Source organism: Notolepis coatsorum (genome assembly GCF_963971535.1).
Source record: "Notolepis coatsorum genome assembly, chromosome: 1".
Taxonomy (NCBI): Eukaryota; Metazoa; Chordata; class Actinopteri; order Aulopiformes; family Paralepididae; genus Notolepis; species Notolepis coatsorum.
The window spans coordinates 25,631,259-25,651,511 of record NC_140165.1 but is presented as its reverse complement, the minus strand read 5'-3'; the positions used below and the strand labels follow the sequence as shown (position 1 = coordinate 25,651,511).

General features: G+C 50.6%; 1 protein-coding gene across 3 annotated transcripts in view; it reads left to right on the top strand.

The window, feature by feature from the left end:
• Positions 1-17,087: 17,087 nt before the first annotated feature.
• trim25l (tripartite motif containing 25, like) overlaps positions 17,088-20,253 on the top strand; it is a 39,902-nt gene continuing 36,736 nt past the window's right edge. For all 3 annotated transcript variants that reach the window (XM_084319046.1, XM_084319047.1, XM_084319045.1), the window contains exon 1: positions 17,088-18,017. In XM_084319046.1, the coding sequence (XP_084175172.1) occupies positions 17,382-18,017 (636 nt within the window). In that variant the 5' untranslated portion in view covers positions 17,088-17,381. The remainder of the gene's footprint in view (positions 18,018-20,253) is intronic.

Genomic DNA, 20,253 nt, shown 5'->3' with positions numbered 1-20,253 from the left:
ATACGACCTGGAATAGTTTAAGGAATAACAGCAATGATACTTTAATGATTATATACTGGATACGCTAGGGGGGGTTAATCCGGTCGCTTGTAAGCCGACAGGAGTAGGAAGGGGGGGGGGGGGTAGAATCCGGCTGCCTCATCCGGCCAAGGGTATCCCAGGTGAACCCACTGTAGTGCCATTCAATGCGCCGGCGATCCTTGGACCACAGATGAAAGCAGGTGGACTCTTTGTGGGCCGGCGTCATCCGGTCCACGGAGGAGAGACGTGAAGCGACCTCGTCTTGCAGAGCGTCTCCTCACCTTGCGTCCTCTCCAGGGGGGGGGGTTCCAACACACGGCAGTGTCGGGGGTCTTTATCCATGGAATAATCAAAGTATACAAAGCATAATCCGTGCCTGGGAAGGCGGGCTGTCGTCGGCAGAATAATCCGGTATACAGGTCCACTCGCTCGTCGGCTCTGGGGCTCCTCGGGTGCAGCTTCACGTGGGGTCAACCACCCTGGATAAGCAGCCAGTTCTCTGCCCGAAACGATGGGGTACTGACTACGGTAGTATTCTCACCGCACGAAGCACTATATATTAACAGACTATTATTAGCTTAATAGACTACGTCCAACTCGACGATATAGTGCCAAATATGACTATTCAAATATTAATATACACGATGTCTCAATACCGATGGTAGGCGAACTTGGCCTTACTCCCACACGTGGCGTCGCGGGGAGGCTTTACGTCTGTGACTCTATTGGAGGGTAAGAAACTGGACTGAAAAGAAAGTCCTACTTTAGTAGCGCAGTATATATACGCACTATGAACAAATAGTCCCATTAGTGGTGCGGTAGTCAGATTCCTACGCGGAACTAGGACTTGTTCGTACATGTGGAGCGGTACGTTTGAACTGGGTCTGAGGGGTATGGCAGCCTGGCACCAAGGTCTCGACCAATAGTAGAATGGAGACTATTATGGGATGTTCAGTAGGCTAGAATGGATATTCAATGCATATTGTACAAGGAATATACAAGGGATATCAGGGAATATTAGAGAATATACAAATACAATTAAATATATATATATAAATAAATATATATATTCGGTTTAATCTGGCCCTTCACAACAGCCACCCCCTGATTGGTCCCAGACCTAATCAGTTAAACAGAGACAGATTAATCGCGTTGTCTATTTACACATAAGGGTTTGCTGTAGGGGTCAGTCAACTTCACCAAGTCATAGGGTTATAGGGTCATGGTCATCATCGATTGTGTCTGGGAGTCGGGGCAGTTCTATGAGCCTCGCCACGGGACGGGTGTAAGTGCGACCCTGGACGAGCACTTCAGCTGCTCGGACCTTGCCGTCGGCACCGGTGATCACTTTGCTTACGCGGCCGGCCGGCCACATAGCTCTGGGCAGTGATTGATCAATAATCATGACGACTGTTCCTTCTGTCAAATTGTCTCTCTCCTTTACCCACTTCTGGCGGGTCTGTAGAGACGGTAGGTAGTGCAGTAGGAAACTGCTCCAAAACTTGTCGGCTAATACTTGGCTGTACCTCCACATTCGTCGGCCGTTCGCTTCTTCAGGCCGGTACATTGTCTGGGGTAATGCAGGATCTAGCCGCCCCATCAGGAGTGTGTTGGGGGTAACTGGGTCGATATCCGCCACATCACTGGAGACATATCCGAGGGGCTTCGAGTTAAGTACTCCCTCAATCTCCGTGAGGACTGTCATTAGGACTTCTTCCGCCACAGTCTGGGCCCCAAGTACTGCGTACAGGGCTGTCTTTATGGAGCGCACTTCTCGTTCCCAAGTGCCACCGAAGTGGGGTGCGTTTGGGGGGTTGAATTGGAAATCAACCTGTGCTGGAGCGAGGTGGGTCTTAAGTTCTGGGCCCATAGCTTGGAAGCTCTCTCTCAGCTCTCTTTCGCCGCCTTTGAAGTTTGTCCCATGATCGGACAATAGGGTAGACGGTCTTCCTTTCCGTGATGTGAATCTACGGAAGGCCATAAGGAATGAGTCTGTGCTCATGGTCGGGAGAAGCTCGATGTGTATCGCTCTGGTGGTCATGCATTTGAATACAATACCCCACCGCTTCTCGGTTCCTCTTCCTTTCTTTATGTGCAGCGGGCCAAAGCAGTCCATACCCGTTGAGTGGAATGGCTTGTCACCGATTCGGAGGCGACATGGAGGAAGGTCAGCCATGCTTGGTATGCTGGGCTGCGCGCGCCACTTGCGGCAGTCTAGACATGTTCGCTGGAAGCGTCGTACCGCCTCTCTTCCTTGTAGGATCCAGTAACGACGTCTGATTTCCGCGAAGACTCTTTCTGCTCCTGCGTGATGTACATCCTCATCGTATTTCTTTATAATCAGCTCTGTGACCTTGTGTCGGCTGTTCAATACGATCGGGTATTTAATGTCATCCGGTAGATTGGGGGCTCTGCGTAGGCGACCACCCACTCTGATGAGGGTATGAGCGTCGCTCTCGGGGGCCAGATGAATTAATCTGCTGTCGGATGGGACGGGCTTTCCTCCCTGTAGACAGGCCAATTCATCGGGGAACGAGTCTCTCTGGGCTCGCTGCAGTAGAAGCAATTCTGCTTCCTCGTAGTTAGCTGCTGACATATCAGCGGGGGACTTGCACTCCGGGTGGTACCGCAGGAATGTTCTTTGTTGTGCACTCTCTATGGACGTGCAATCGTCTATGTTAGGGTCGGTGGAGGCTACGGTGCTCAATCCACAGAACACAGACTTCTTATTTTCCACCTCCTCTGGACTTGCTTCCCTCGGGATAGGCATGGGCCACTGTCCTTCCGGGAGTCTTAGGAATGCGGGGCCGTCACTGTAGACATTGCGACGGGTGAGGTCATCCAGGGGCATCCCCCGGGTGATGACGTCAGCTGGGTTCTGTTTTGTATCAACGTAGCGCCACTCTGTTTCTCCGGTTAACTCTTCGGTTAAGTCTTGAATCTCGGTGACTCTGACTCCCACGAAGACTTTGTACTTGCATGAGTCCGATTTGATCCAGGCGAGTACCGTCGTGGAATCTGACCACAGGATTGTTCTAGACACCGGTATGGTGAGCTCACGTTGGATGAGCGTGGCTAGGTGCGCTCCGGCTAGGGCTGCGCAGAGCTCTAGACGTGGGATAGATTGTTGCTTGCGTGGGGCTATTCTCGAGCGGGCGAGGACAAATGCTGTGTAGATCTCTCCCCCCTTCTCTTGGGCCCGCAAGTAGGCTACTGATCCGTATGCGACCTCTGAGGCGTCACTGAAGACGTGTAAGTCCATTTTACATGTCTCTGGCCTCACCGTGGGTGGGAAGTAGCTTCGGCGCATATTAACGCCTGGGAGTGAGTGGAGCTCCATCTCCCACTCTCTCCAGGTGGATGCAAGGTGTGCGGGAATGGGGTCGTCCCAGCCCTGGTCCTTGTCCCACAATGCTCGTACAATCATTTTTGCCCTGGTGGTGTACGGTAGAATACATCCTAGCGGGTCATATTGTCGGGCGAGTGTTGTGTACACACTCCGTCTGGTGGTCGGCGCCGCCGCCGGCCTTCCCTGCTCCGTAGTCAGGGGCTTGTGTCTGTAGTGAAGCGAATCTGTTTTGAATCGCCACACCAATCCCAGGGTCATCTCCTGGGCTTCTCCCGGGATTGTAGCCATCCAGGTCTCGCTGCTGGCTGCCGTGTCCTCGGAGGAGAGGCTGCGCAGTACTTGCGGATCGCTGCTGGCCCACTGCCTGAGATCAAAGCCGCCTTTGATCAATGAGGCGCGGAGTTTAATCAGGAGAGCCTCGGCTTCTTCCTGGGTTGAAAGGCTTTGTAGACAGTTGTCTACGTAGAAGCTGTTCTTTACGCTGTGTCGGACCTCTTCGTCCGCTGCTGGGTCCTCTGCTACATGTTTCTGTAGTGCAAATGTAGCACAGCAGGGGCTGCACGTCGTTCCGAAGGGGAGGACTTCCCATTGGTAGATGGCTGGGTGCTCATCTCCTGGCTTCTCTCTCCATAGGAACCGTAACAGGGGCTTGTCCGCCTCTACTAGTCTCACCTGCAGGAACATTCCTTTAATGTCCCCGCTGATGGCCACCTTTTCCTGGCGGAAGCGGAGTAGAACGCCGAGTAGGGAGGGGCCGAGTGTGGGACCGGGCAGTAACTCTTTATTCAGATTTTGGGATCCGATCTGGTAGCTGCAGTTAAATACTATGCGGTCTTTACCGTTGTGATGGACCTTGTGGTGAGGCACGTACCACGATTCAGTGGTCTGGTCAGCCTCTTTAATGTCCATCTTTGTGACGTGTCCCGCTGTGATGAGCTTCTCAATCTCAGCGCGGTATACACTCTCTTGGGCGGGGTTCTTGGCTAAGCGCCGCTCCGTGTTCAGCAGGTACCGTTCTGTGGCGTCTGTCTTGGCGTGGAAAGTAGGCATTCCTTCTCGCCGCAGGAGTGGCGTGGCGTATCTCAACACGCCGTTGACCGGGACTCTCTTGGTCCCTGTCTCGAGGAGGTGAATGGCGTAAATGTCATCTTTAGAGCGAATGTCTTTCTTTCCGTTCTTAAAGGGCATTTGTTCCAAGGTCCATAGCCGCTCTACGTGTTGCAGGAGTGCGGTTTCTCCCTCTGTGACTCGGGAGTGGAGACATCTAGTGGCTGTACTTCGGTTGAGAGATTTGGCGAGCGGGCCTTGGAGAGTCCATCCCAAACGGGTCTCGACTGCTGCAGGACAGCCTCGGGGTCCGGTATGAACCCGGTCTATCGGGACAATGATGTCTGCATGGTCGGAGCCTATCAACAGGGTCGGCATAGCATTGTCTATGAGCGGGATCGGTAACTTGCGCAGATGTGCATATTTCTCCATCAGCTTGGCGACGGGGTATGTGTACCGCGACAGTCCTATTTCTTGGCTGGTGAAAGCGTCTGTAATCTGGTACCGTCGCTCAGGCTGGCCGCTTGCTGCGATAGAGAATGAGACATTCTCGCCCTTTATCGTCTTCAAATCTCGTCTTATTGTCCGAATTGTCATTTGGGTTTCGCTTCCCCGCAGCCCTAGCTGGGCCGCAGCGGAGGCGAGCAGCAGGGTCTTCTCTGACCCGTCATCGAGGATGGCGTAAGTGTCCAGGACTTTATTCTGGTAGCTTAGTGTCACACGCACTACTTTTAGGAGTACTCGGGCTCCACTGCTGCTGGCGGGATCGATGTACATGACGCTCGCTTTGCGGCTGGATGGTGCGGGTGAAGGGCGCCGTCTGTTACTGTCGTGAAGTATGTCCAGATGGGCTCCATCGCACTTGGTGCACCTTTTCTTTAAGCGGCATTCGGCTGCCATGTGTGAGCGCGCACAGCGAAAACAGCGCTTGTTGGACTTTATCCATTGACTTGCTTCCTCCGCGTTCAGCTTGGGGAAGGAGTCACATTGCGCTAGCCAGTGTTCTTTCTCACAGTAGGGGCACACTATCTTCCACTTCTCCGTTCTGGAGGGGGTACTGTGGCTCCTGCTGCTCGGTACTGACTCCGATTGGTGCATCACAGTCACCGATCTTCTTCCATCATTTAGTCGTCTGGTTCCTTCTCTGGAGCCAGGGGTGCTCCGTCCGAATGTATCTAGCCGTAGGCTGCTGACTTCTCTCGCCAGGAAGTCTGCTAGATCGAGGAGGTTCGGTTCGGGGCCATTCGGGTCTCGGTGGTCCCTCTGTCGCCTAAAACGCTCCTGTCGAGCGGGCGGCAGCTTCTCCAAGATCCTTTCCACATTTGAGTTGGCGTAAAGTTCATGCCTCCCCTTCTCTCTCTGCGCTCCCAACATCCCTACCAGGGACTGTACTCTGATGGACAGGTCGTCCAGTGCTCGATTGTCTATTGCTGGGGGTAAGCGGTCGATGTGTCGGATCTCCTGGATCACGTAATCCCATATGCGCCCATACCTCTGGTCCAATGCTACCAGCGCTGCTGTGTATGGGGTGGTGGAAGTCGCGTAGGCGAGCGCTATATTATGTGCGCGGGGCACCTTTAAGTGCTTCAGTAGGATGGCGTATTTATGGCGTTCATCCAATACATCCACCAACATGGTCTCCAGACACATGCAGAGTTCCGTATACTGGGCCCGGTTCTCTTGGGTGAAGTCGGTTACCATAGGCGGGCCAATGTATGACGCTGACTGTGGATACATCGGCGAGCGTTGGGGGAGAGGCCTCCTAGGCGAGTCTCCTCCCGCTCCTTGGTATGGGCTGGTACCGGCAGTGTACCATGGCCCGCTTGTCCAGGTGCTGTTCCTCGGTGCGGGTCGTGCGTCGTGCTCACCCGTGTATAGAGTCGGGGGTCTGTAGCGCAGCTCCGCGGGAGTATAGCCTGGGCTGTACCGGACCTCCTGGTCCGGTAGAGTACTGTGCTGTCGTCGGGCGTGGTTCTCCTCCTCTTCCTCTTCGTCTTCAGTTAGGTCATCCAGTGCTTGTAGTCTCTGGTTTAGCCTCTCCACAGGATATGCTGCTCCTTCCCGGTTGCTAGGTCTCGCTTGGACCGGTGGGGGGAGGTGGTCTGTGGGGGGTATAGACCTCGTCTGTTGGTCAAGTTCAGGGTTGTTTACTCGGCTAGGGGATGCCGCCCTGGAGGTGTGTCTAGACGAGTTCCTGGAGCCTCTGGCGGAGGGAGAGGGTGTTGTCCGTCTGATCAGCTGTTCTATTAGTTGCGCTTGCTGTCTGTCGCGCTCTGCGTCCCGTAGAGCACCAGCAGCTGCTCGCTGGCTGTCTGCTCGGTCTCGGGCCACATTCTCTTCTCTCTGAATGCGTGTTGGTTCTAGACGTATATGCTCTTCTTCGCTCCGCTGCTGGATCTGCAGTCGGTCGCGTTCAGCAGCGGCGTTCAGGCTGATGAGGAAGGCCTGCTGTAGGGTCCTCTCTGCCTCGCTGGGAGAAGGCGGTTGTATAGGGGAGCCTTCCCTCAGGGTACTCCTTGCGGAGCCTTGGAGCTCTATCTCCACGGTGCTCTCCCCGTCTTCTTCCGTGCCGAGTTCTCTCTCGGTAGCGTTGTATTCCTCCCGGGACTCATCGGGGACTACTTCTTCAGTACTGGCGGGGTGTGAAGTCATGTCTGGTTCCCACTGGTCCCCACCGTGAACTTGGTCAGTTACATTAGAACCCGTAGGGGCCTCTATGGTCGGGGTAGTCTGGGCGTTGGGGTTAGACATACTTTTACTTTCTAGTTTTACCGCGTTTACTGTTAGTAGAAGACTAGGTTGTTGACTGACAGCGTAAGCCTCTAAGTACTGAGGGAGCCGTCGTTCGCGCTGCGGGCGTTGGTTAGGAGGATCGTTTCGTGGAGTGTTCATCATAGGCCATTTCAATATTAATAACACTATATTAATATTACACTAATTACCATCCGGCTCGAAGGACCAATTGTAACTGAGGGGTACAATTCCCTGACTGTATTACTAGATATGATACTTACTACCACTACCTTTGTACTTAATATTCGGCCACCCAGTACACGGCATAAATATATTATGATGAACACTGTCACGTAGATGAAACGGATCCAACACAAATGTACGAATTAGAAATAGGTCTTTATTTCTACACAGCGATGGTGTGTAGAGCAAGCACTTAATCAAATCAATCACATTTATGAATGGAAATTAGTATGCACTTTTATGGCAAGAGTATTCGTCGGTATATCAATAGAGAATGTCCAATCTCTGAAGGCGCAGGGGGTACATATACGACCTGGAATAGTTTAAGGAATAACAGCAATGATACTTTAATGATTATATACTGGATACGCTAGGGGGGGTTAATCCGGTCGCTTGTAAGCCGACAGGAGTAGGAAGGGGGGGGGGGGTAGAATCCGGCTGCCTCATCCGGCCAAGGGTATCCCAGGTGAACCCACTGTAGTGCCGTTCAATGCGCCGGCGATCCTTGGACCACAGATGAAAGCAGGTGGACTCTTTGTGGGCCGGCGTCATCCGGTCCACGGAGGAGAGACGTGAAGCGACCTCGTCTTGCAGAGCGTCTCCTCACCTTGCGTCCTCTCCAGGGGGGGGGGTTCCAACACACGGCAGTGTCGGGGGTCTTTATCCATGGAATAATCAAAGTATACAAAGCATAATCCGTGCCTGGGAAGGCGGGCTGTCGTCGGCAGAATAATCCGGTATACAGGTCCACTCGCTCGTCGGCTCTGGGGCTCCTCGGGTGCAGCTTCACGTGGGGTCAACCACCCTGGATAAGCAGCCAGTTCTCTGCCCGAAACGATGGGGTACTGACTACGGTAGTATTCTCACCGCACGAAGCACTATATATTAACAGACTATTATTAGCTTAATAGACTACGTCCAACTCGACGATATAGTGCCAAATATGACTATTCAAATATTAATATACACGATGTCTCAATACCGATGGTAGGCGAACTTGGCCTTACTCCCACACGTGGCGTCGCGGGGAGGCTTTACGTCTGTGACTCTATTGGAGGGTAAGAAACTGGACTGAAAAGAAAGTCCTACTTTAGTAGCGCAGTATATATACGCACTATGAACAAATAGTCCCATTAGTGGTGCGGTAGTCAGATTCCTACGCGGAACTAGGACTTGTTCGTACATGTGGAGCGGTACGTTTGAACTGGGTCTGAGGGGTATGGCAGCCTGGCACCAAGGTCTCGACCAATAGTAGAATGGAGACTATTATGGGATGTTCAGTAGGCTAGAATGGATATTCAATGCATATTGTACAAGGAATATACAAGGGATATCAGGGAATATTAGAGAATATACAAATACAATTAAATATATATATATAAATAAATATATATATTCGGTTTAATCTGGCCCTTCACAACAATAATTATTTTTTTGATATTCTCCTTTGGTTCATTGCAATTTACTCAAGCCTAGTAACAGACACAATATTTCTGACACTGGGAATACATTCCCTGAGATTCATAGATCGTCCCTAGATACCAAGAACTAGCATGGTGTTATTCACTGTCAAAGATGCAAAGAAAAATCATACTTTATATTGTCCTTTGTTTCATCACAATTTAAGCAAGCCTATAGTTAGACAAATATTTCTGACACTGGGAATACATTCACTGGGGTCCATAGATGTCCCTAGATAGCAAGAATATGCAAATTACCCTTGTAGAAGTGGAGCAATATTCCATTTACTTAGGTATATATTTGAGGCGGATTTTCAGAAAATAGGCTCCCGGGCTTAAGAGGTTAAATTGTCGTAAAATCCGTACTTTACGCCCGATGTCTGTGGCTGCCAGAGGCTTGCCCCGTGAGAGGCACGTCTCCGGGTCTGCAGCTGGACCCTATTGTGTATTCCCAGTACGCAGGTAAACATACAACTGACGTAACATCACGTGAGACAGGTATATGCATTACAGGCACAGGCTCAATACGTCCACAGGGTGGAGCTGTAGTTTAGCCTAAACCACCCTGTAACATCTCTCCTCCTTTTAGTAACGTATCAACATCAAACAGTGCACACCTAAGTAGTAGCCGGATCAGAACACATCAGCAATAACAACCACAATAAAATCAGAACAACAATCACTTTTTTTCAACAATCACAATTACCTCCATTTCCCCTTTATTTAAATTTTTTTTTTTTTTTTAAACCAACTTCACAGTCCATGCGCGTGTGAATGCGAGCGTGACTGTGTGTGTGTGTGTGTGCGCATGCGACAGTCTCAGTTTGTGTGTGACCTTAGAGGTTAAGTCTGTCAGGAGGCCTTATCAGCCTCCCGCTCCGGGAGAAGGCCCGGCCCTGTACCTCACGGCCCGGTGTGTTCCCAGTCTGCAGGGAAGACGGCGTCGACCCCGGGGCTGATGGCCTTGGAGACCGCTGACGACCTCTCTGGCGCCTCCCCCACTCGCAGGCTGTCCTGGGGGCGTGTACCTTAATGACAAGCAAGCAGTGCAAGAATGCGGAAGCATTCGTCACCGCACGCCACTACGGTAAAGCGCCTTTCTTTTCAGGCCCGCTTTGGGAGCTGTCGCGCGGAAATAGGCTGTCTATTGCCATTCTCTTTGACAAACTCTAACCTTAACCAGCTCCTTAACAGCGCCTAAACTTAACCGTTCTAACCTTAACCAACTCCGAAACAATGCCTAACCTTAACCTTAACCTTAACCATGCCTAACCTTAACCATAGAAAGAATATTGCCATTCTCTTTGACAAACTCTAACCTTAACCAGCTCCTTAACAGCGCCTAAACTTAACCGTTCTAACCTTAACCAACTCCGAAACAATGCCTAACCTTAACCTTAACCTTAACCATGCCTAACCTTAACCGGCGAAAGAATACACGTTAAAAAAAAATCACGTTAAAAAAAAAATATTTGATGGGATTCAAACTCGCCAGCAAACGAGCCGTAGGATCCACAGCCATGCAGTCTTGCCAATTGAGCTATTTCTGGATACTGAATAAGGGGCGGTGACTTATATATATTGAGCTCCGCTCGTGTCGAACCAAGGCGCGAGCACGCCGGCGCACGCACGCACCTGAGCGAGCACGCCGCCGCCGGTGCACGCACCTGGGCGCTGGGCGAAGGAAAATGAAAGGCGCATTACCGCACGCCACTACGGTAGAATGCTTCCGCATTCTTGCACTGCTTGCTTGTCATTAAGGAATAGGCGTCCTGGGGCCAACTCTGGGTGAACTGACGGCTGGGGAGGGGCCGCTTCCTCCACGTCGACCAGATGATAATAATACATTTATTTTATATAGCGCCTTACATACGGTATCTCAAAGCACTTTACAGACAGTACATGGACAAACACAGTACATGGACAAACACAGTACATGTACTTTCACAATGACAACATGGTGGGGATACTACAGAGAAAGGGAGACAGCTTAGAGACAAGACAGAGAGAACATTTTAATTAATAATAATTAAAATAAGTGAACATCTAAGTGATGCAGGGGTTGGGGGGTCAGGAGTGAGGGTATGCAAGGTTGAACAGGTGGGTTTTGAGGTGGGACTTAAATGTTTCTACGGATGGGGCTTCTTTTATGTGTGATGGGAGTTGATTCCAGAGTCGGAGAATGATTTGTTTTCTGTGGACTTAAGGCAGTAGTGTGGTGTGCTGAGAAGGGCTAAGTTGGATGAGCGGAGTGAGCGGGAGGGAGTGTAGTATTGAAGGAGGTTGTAGATGTAAGCAGGTGCTAGGGAGTGGAGGACTTTGTAGTAAATGCGGAGACAGGACCGGAGTCCCAACTGCTGCAGGCACACGCCTCTCCTCCATCGGCCCATTCTGTCGCCCGGGAGTGGCTTCATCCGTATGGGCCGGCCGACGTTCAGCTCCGGCAGATCCTTAGCAGATCGGTCATACATCAGCTTTGCTGCTTGATGTTTCACTCTCAGCTTGTCCGGGACCCCTGTGACGACCTGAGGTACCAGTAGCTGGTCGGCCACAGGCAGAAGGGTACTCAGTCTCCGCGACATAAGCCACTGTGCAGGGCTGCACTGCATACCCTCAGTGGGTGTGTTTCTCCAATGCAAAATGGCCTTCCAGGGGTCCTCTCTGGCACGGTCTGCCTTTCTGCACAGGCTCTTCACAATTTTTACAGCTGACTCCGCTTTGCCGTTAGCCTTCGGGTGCCTCGGTGAGGACATGACGTGTTCAAAGCCCCACTCCCTCGCAAACGCCCGGAACTCTCCGCCGGCAAACTGGCCTCATTGCACACGGAGCACTGCTGTACTGTAGCATGCCTCACCCCCCACGTGGTTGTAATGGATCCGTCTCAGCATTTTCGGACGCATGGCTTTCGGAATTATGATGCGCTGACTCCATCCTGTGCACTTATCTCGTCTCTGATGGCCCAGTAGTCCCTGACAGCTACAGGGGTCTCCTCTTTGTGTTCTGGCCATCCCTCCAGCACGACTGACTTGAGTGTTTGCAGACACACGTCCTCCTCAGTGAGTGTTCATCCCTCCAGCACGACTGACTTGAGTGTTTGCAGACACACGTCCTCCTCAGTGAGTGTTCATCCCTCCAGCACGACTGACTTGAGTGTTTGCAGACACACGTCCTCCTCAGTGAGTGTTCATCCCTCCAGCACGACTGACTTGAGTGTTTGCAGACACACGTCCTCCTCAGTGAGTGTTCATCCCTCCAGCACAACTGACTTGAGTGTTTGCAGACACACATCCTCCTCAGTGAGTGTTCATCCCTCCAGCACGACTGACTTGAGTGTTTGCAGACACACATCCTCCTCAGTGAGTGTTCATCCCTCCAGCACGACTGACTTGAGTGTTTGCAGACACACGTCCTCCTCAGTGAGTGTTCATCCCTCCAGCACGACTGACTTGAGTGTTTGCAGACACACGTCCTGCTCAGTGAGTGTTCATCCCTCCAGCACGACTGACTTGAGTGTTTGCAGACACACGTCCTCCTCAGTGTGTGTTCATCCCTCCAGCATGACTGACTTGAGTGTTTGCAGACACACGTCCTGCTCAGTGAGTGTTCATCCCTCCAGCACGACTGACTTGAGTGTTTGCAGACACACGTCCTGCTCAGTGAGTGTTCATCCCTCCAGCACGACTGACTTGAGTGTTTGCAGACACACGTCCTGCTCAGTGTGTTCCAATCTGTGCCAGACGTTGGCTGCTGACGCTCAGATAGTCCGCCTGCTGAATGCGCAGATTGATGAACCTAGATCTCTGGACAATCCAGAGAGACTCGGTGGGCAATCTGTGCATGCAGAGTTGGGGAGTAGGTGCGAAAAAGTGACCATAGCTTGGCCAAGAAAGTGCAGCTCGACTTGGAATTGGTCTCTCCGTGTTCAGGAGACTCAGCCGTATGAAAGTCTATTGGATCATGTCTCCAGCACCCCCACAGCCGTAGCTACAACCACTAAATATCAAGGCTTTCATCCACATTCATTAATTTTCTCCCCCCGCTCTCTCTCCTATGTTGACCACTAGGAGCTGCCCAGTACAACCACAAACTGACACTGTTGACCACTAGGCAAATACTGCGGCATGGTCATGGTAGACCTACAAAAGGCCTTCAACACTGTCAATCACTCCATTCTGATTGACAAGCTAAAAGCTATTGGTTTTGATAGTCTATCAGTGAGCTGGATGCAATCCTACCTGGAGGGGAGAGAACAGATGGTGGAGGTAAACGGTACCCTATCCCCCCCCCCTCCCAGTGAGCTGTGGTGTTCCACAAGGAAGCATACTAGGACTTATACTGTTCCTAATTTATGCAAATGACATGTCGTCAGCTTGTGACTGCAACTTGTTCCTGTTCGCGGACGACTCAGCCCTGCTGGTCTCTGACAAGAACAAGTTACAGGTTGAAAAAACCCTCAGCTCGGAACTAGGCAGAATCTGCATATGGCTCGCTGATAACAAAGTATCATTACACCTGGGTAAAACAGAGTCCATTCTCTTCGGTTCAAATAACAAACTCAGCAAGACCGACGGCTTCTCAGTTACAGTGGGTGACAATATTGTCACAAGGAAAGATGAAATTACATACCTGGGTTCCTAGAGGCAAATCTTTCCTGTGACAAAATGGAATCCAATGTAATCAAAAAAGTCAACCAACGAACTAGATTCTTGTACCGGATCTCCTCTCTGGTAAACAAGAATACCCTGAAGACTCTGGCAGGAGCACTCATTCAAGGGTACTACGACTATGCTTGCACCTCATGGTACCAAAGCACCTCAAAGGCGCTAAAAACAAAATTACACACATCACAAAACAAACTGATCAGACTACTGCTTGACCTTACTCCTAGAACCCACCTCACCCCTGCCCACTTTTACAACCTAGGATAGCTTAGAGTAGACGACAGAGTACAGCAACTTGCAATGGGCCTGGTCTACAAGATACACTACACCACTAAGGTACCAATGTACATGTCCAAATACTTCCCAAAGGTCAGTGAATACCACGACCACAACACCAGAGGGAGCTCCACAAATTATGTTAAACCCAGATTAGGCTAAAACAAGGGACTAAACACATTTCGCAATTATGCCACATCAATGTGGAATGCCCTACCCACATCTGTAAAGGAATGTGAATCACTACCCACTTTCAAAACCACTCTCAAAGAGCACCTACGGGAGACTGCAATCTGAAACTGGCCCCTGTAAATGTCCAAACCCAACCCCCTCCAATGTACAGTTTCTTCCCCCTCAAATGTATAAACTCTCTTTTTAAAATATTTTTGTACTCATAAACAGTACTGTATATTTGTAGATCTGGTATGTCATAAATGTCTAGATGTAACAGTACTGTCTATCTGTATGTCATATATGTTATGATGAATTGAAAATGGGGGACCCTGATGTAAACAAGACGAAAGTCTTTCTCTGGTCTGCATCCCCTTAACAATTGTGTGTATTGAGCTGTACTGTATTGTACCCATTCTGCAATCTGTTAATAACATTTTCAATCAATCAATCAATCAATCAATCAATCAATCAATCAATCAATCAATCAATCAATCAATCAAGGAGCTGACCAGTACAACCGCAGATGGACACTGTTGACCACTAGGAGCTGCCCAGTACAACCATAGCCTGACACTGTTGACCACTAGGAGCTGCCCAGTACAACCATAGTCTGACACTGTTGACCACTAGGAGCTGTCCAGTACAACCATAGTATGATACTGTTGACCAATTACCACTAGGAGCTGCCCAGTACAACCACAGTCTGACACTGTTGACCACTAGGAGCTGCCCAGTACAACCACAGTCTTGACACTGTTGACCACTAGTAGCTGCCCAGTAAAACCACAGTCTGACACTGTTGACCACTAGGAGCTGCCCAGTAAAACCACAGTCTTGACACTGTTGACCACTAGGAGCTGCCCAGTAAAACCACAGTCTTGACACTGTTGACCACTAGGAGCTGCCCAGTACAACCACAGTCTGACACTGTTGACCACTAGGAGCTGCCCAGTACAACCACAGTCTGACACTGTTGACCACTAGGAGCTGCCCAGTACAACCACAGTCTGACACTGTTGACCACTAGGAGCTGTCCAGTACAATCACAGTATGACACTGTTGACCAATGACCACTAGGAGCTGCCCAGTACAACCACAGTCTGACACTGTTGACCACTAGGAGCTGCCCAGTACAACCACAGTCTGACACTGTTGACCACTAGGAGCTGCCCAGTACAACCACAGTCTGACACTGTTGACCACTAGGAGCTGCCCGGTACAACCACAGTCTGACACTGTTGACCACTAGGAGCTGCCCAGTACAACCATAGTCTGACACTGTTGACCACTAGGAGCTGCCCAGTACAACCACAGTCTGACACTGTTGACCACTAGGAGCTGCCCAATACAACCACAGTCTGACACTGTTGACCACTAGGAGCTGCCCAGTACAACCACAGTCTGACACTGTTGACCACTACGAGCTGCCCAGTACAACCATAGTCTGACACTGCTGACCACTAGGAGCTGCCCTGTACAACCATAGTCTGACACTGTTGACCACTAGGAGCTGCCCAGTAAAACGACAGTCTTGACACTGTTGACCACTAGGAGCTGCCCAATACAACCACAGTCTGACACTGTTGACCACTAGTAGCTGCCCAGTACAACCACAGTCTGACACTGTTGACCACTAGGATCTGCCCAGTATAACCATAGTCTGACACTGTTGACCACTAGGAGCTGCCCAGTAAAACAACAGTCTTGACACTGTTGACCACTAGGAGCTGCCCAGTACAACCACAGTCTGACACTGTTGACCACTAGTAGCTGCCCAGTACAACCACAGTCTGACACTGTTGACCACTAGGAGCTGCCCAGTACAACCACAGTCTTGACACTGTTGACCACTAGGAGCTGCCCAGTAAAACCACAGTCTTGACACTGTTGACCACTAGGAGCTGCCCAGTAAAACCACAGTCTTGACACTGTTGACCACTAGGAGCTGCCCAGTACAACCACAGTCTGACACTGTTGACCAATGACCATTAGGAGCTGCCCATTACAACCACAGTCTTGACACTGTTGACCACTAGGAGCTGCCCAGTACAACCACAGTCTTGACACTGTTGACCACTAGGAGCTGCCCAGTAAAACCACAGTCTTGACACTGTTGACCACTAGGAGCTGCCCAGTAAAACCACAGTCTTGACACTGTTGACCACTAGGAGCTGCCCAGTACAACCACAGTCTGACACTGTTGACCAATGACCATTAGGAGCTGCCCATTACAACCACAGTCTGACACTGTTGACCACTAGGAGCTGCCCAGTACAACCACAGTCTGACACTGTTGACCACTAGGAGCTGCCCAGTACAACCACAGTCTGACACTGTTGACCAGTAGGAGCTGCCCAGTACAACCACAGTCTGACACTGTTGACCACTGAGCAGCTCCACTAGAACAGTGTAGAGGTAAGTGCCTTGCACAAGGGCACTTCAACAGTGGTTATTGAGGGGAGGGAATCACTTTGTTTTGAAAAAGTAGTGAGGACACCTTTTTCAGATAAAAATAAATAAATATCCAATACCAGTATCAGTGCCTCCCTAGTAGAAACTCAGGATGTGTCACAATTAGAAAATATGTGCACAGCAGTTGGAAGTGGGGTTGGTGTATATGTATTAGTTTTACATGTGAAAGCCTTTCTTATGAGCAGTGGTCGTTGTATTCCTGAAGTCATGTTGGGATTTAGTATTTAATCAGCCAGCACTTTAACAACAAAATAATTTTTTTTCCCTGTTCCATCTAATGCCCTGACACACAACAATATATATATATATATATATATATATATAAAAAAAAAAAAAATGAGATTATATTTATTGCATACCACGTGATTTAACAATGCAATATAATTTCTGTATGGGAAGGGGGTCTTCAATAAACAAGCAAACACAAATTAATTAATTAATAAATCAGAAATAACAACAAAGTGTGTGTGTGTGTGTGTGTGTGTGTGTGTGTGTGTGTGTGTGTGTGTTTTTTTTGTCTGTCTGGTATGTGGCAGACGTTTCTCCCGCCAAACCGGCTTGGTGGCCCTGGCCCCACCCACATCACTTGTCTCGCCTTTTTAGCCATCAAGTGGAAACTCACTATTCATTGCTACTTGGGTGCCGGCAGGCTACGTCTAACCCTTCTGCTGTTGTGGAGGCCTTCCTCGCCTCTTCTGTCACTCTCTGTCTGTATCTATTTCTCTGTCTATCTGTCTGTCTATCTGTCTGCCTATTTGTCTGTCTATCTATTTATCTGTTTGTCTGTCTGTCTATCTATCTATTCATCTGTGTGTCTGTATCTATTTCTCTGTCTGTCTATCTGTCTATTTGTCTGCTTATTTGTCTGTCTATCTATTCATCGGTTTGTCTACCTATTTGTCTGTCTGTTTCTTTCTCTCCGTCGGCTTTGACCCAGTGGAAATAATGAGCAGTAAACTTTGGACCGAGGAGCAGTTCAACTGTCCCGTGTGCCTGGACCTTCCCAAAGACCCGGTGACCATCCCGTGCGGACACAGCTACTGCATGGGCTGCATCAAGGACTACTGGAGCAAGGACGACCCCAAGGGCGCGTACAGCTGCCCCCAGTGCCGCCAGAGCTTCTGCCCCAAGCCCTCTCTGTCCCGCAACACCATGCTGGCCGAGGCGGTGGAGCAGCTCCGCGCGGGGGCCCTCAAGTCGGAAATGCGCGACTCCGTCCGGAGCGCCCGGCACGCCGCCATGGCGTCCTACAAGGGCACCCGCCGCCAGCTGTCGTCCTCGGCCGTGCCGTGTGACATGTGCCAAGGGGAGGAGCGGCGGGCGGCGGTGAAGAGTTGCCTGGTGTGTCTGAGCTCCTACTGCCAGGCCCACCTGAAGCCCCACCAGACCAAGGCCGCGCTCAAGCAGCACGAGCTGATTGGGCCCACGGGCCAGCTGGCCCACAAGATCTGCACGCAGCACAAGTACCTCCAGGAGTTCTACTGTCGCCAGTGTCAGACGTTCGTCTGCTGGCTGTGCACCAGCAACGACCACAAGGGCCACGAGAACGTCTCCACCAAGGCAGAGCGTGTGGAGAAGCAGGTGAGCATGGGGTGAATTACCGCGTTGAGCCTATACCGAGGGCGCCCTCAGGGACCGGGCAGCTTCAACTGAACCCTTTCAGACCAAGAGCTATGACTCCCTTTTGGAAATGTTTTTGGATGACCTATTTTGGTCAATAGACCAAGCCAACGTATAATAATGTATTTAGTATTTGTAGATTCGTTATATCAAAGTTTGTGTGGCCATGGAGGGGTGGGGGGGTCAAGACGTGTTTACCTGAGCCTCTAGCTCTGGTTGTCTGGCAGGCAGGCCTACTGTACCTGAGCCTCTAGCTCTGGTTGTCTGGCAGGCAGGCCTACTGTACCTGAGCCTCTAGCTCTGGTTGTCTGGCAGGCAGGCCTACTGTACCTGAGCCTCTAGCTCTGGTTGTCTGGCAGGCAGGCCTACTGTACCTGAGCCTCTAGCTCTGTTGTTCTGGCAGGCAGGCCTACTGTACCTGAGCCTCTAGCTCTGGTTGTCTGGCAGGCAGGCCTACTGTACCTGAGCCTCTAGCTCTGGTTGTCTGGCAGGCAGGCCTACTGTACCTGAGCCTCTAGCTCTGGTTGTCTGGCAGGCAGGCCTACTGTACCTGAGCCTCTAGCTCTGGTTGTTCTGGCAGGCAGGCCTACTGTACCTGAGCCTCTAGCTCTGGTTGTCTGGCAGGCAGGCCTACTGTACCTGAGCCTCTAGCTCTGGTTGTTCTGGCAGGCAGGCCTACTGTACCTGAGCCTCTAGCTCTGGTTGTTCTGGCAGGCAGGCCTACTGTACCTGAGCCTCTAGCTCTGTTGTTCTGGCAGGCAGGCCTACTGTACCTGAGCCTCTAGCTCTGGTTGTTCTGGCAGGCAGGCCTACTGTACCTGAGCCTCTAGCTCTGGTTGTCTGGCAGGCAGGCCTACTGTACCTGAGCCTCTAGCTCTGGTTGTCTGGCAGGCAGGCCTACTGTACCTGAGCCTCTAGCTCTGGTTGTCTGGCAGGCAGGCCTACTGTACCTGAGCCTCTAGCTCTGGTTGTTCTGGCATATGGGCCTGACTCAAACCCTCATTTCTACCTGGATAACCCTAAAGAATAATTGTTGTACCTAGATTTTCCATTTAGGAGACGTTGGAAGCAGAAAGTGGTACAGTAGCAGGTGTGGAATCAATGGGGGGGGGGGGGGGGGGGTGCATGGGGCATGTCTCAAATCCTGGGCTATCCATTTAAGCCTTATCCCAAGTCTAACCTAACCCTAATCTTAGCCCTAAACCCAACCTCTGTGTCACACACACACATATCCACAGAGACACCCCCCCCCCCACACACAGAGACACACACACACACCCAGAGAGAAGCACACACGCACCCACTCACAGAGAGTCACACACACCCACAGAGAAACACACAAACACACACAGAGAAACACACACACCCACAGAGAAACACACAAACACACCCACAGAGAAACACACCACACACACACACACACACACACACACACACCCACACCCACACCCACACCCACACCCACACCCACACACACAAAGACACACACAGAGAAACACACGCCCACAGAGAGACACAAACACCTTTTGAGTCCAGTCACACACCTGTTAATGACAGGGCAGCCTTCTGCAGGCTTGCCATTGTTCTCAGTGACGCTGGGTTTCTGCTCTGCTGGTGCCCTTTGATCGCATGTTAACCCTTTCACTAACACACTACCAAAGGGTTAACACTTTCACTGCGACAATACAGAAGGTTAACCCTTTCACTACCACACCACAAAAAGGTTAAAATAGTTACTGCTGTTCTTTTTGTGTATCACACAGTATGAGTTGCAGCCAGTGTGAGAACAAGCCATACCACATTCCAGCATATCCACACTGTAACAATTCACCATTGCCACTGGCTTCCAGTGTATCTGAAAATGTGTCTTCTTAACCCTTTCACTATCACTTTGGTAGTGGGGTAGTGAAAGGGTTAACCCTTTGTCGTGTGACAGTGAAAGGGTTAACCCTTTGGTAGTGTGGTAGTGAAAGGGTTAACCTTCTGTATTGTCGCAGTGAAAGGGTTAACCATTTTGGTAGTGTGGTAGTGAAAGGGTTAACCACCACATAAGCTGAAGAAAATCACCACATTTGACTAAAATGCTGCTAACATCTAAGGTGTCACTTGTTTAGCCACTGTGATATAATACAGTATCTGAGGAAGAATCCCTCCTCTTCCTTTTTAGACATGGGGCGACATGTGGCTCAGGAGGAGG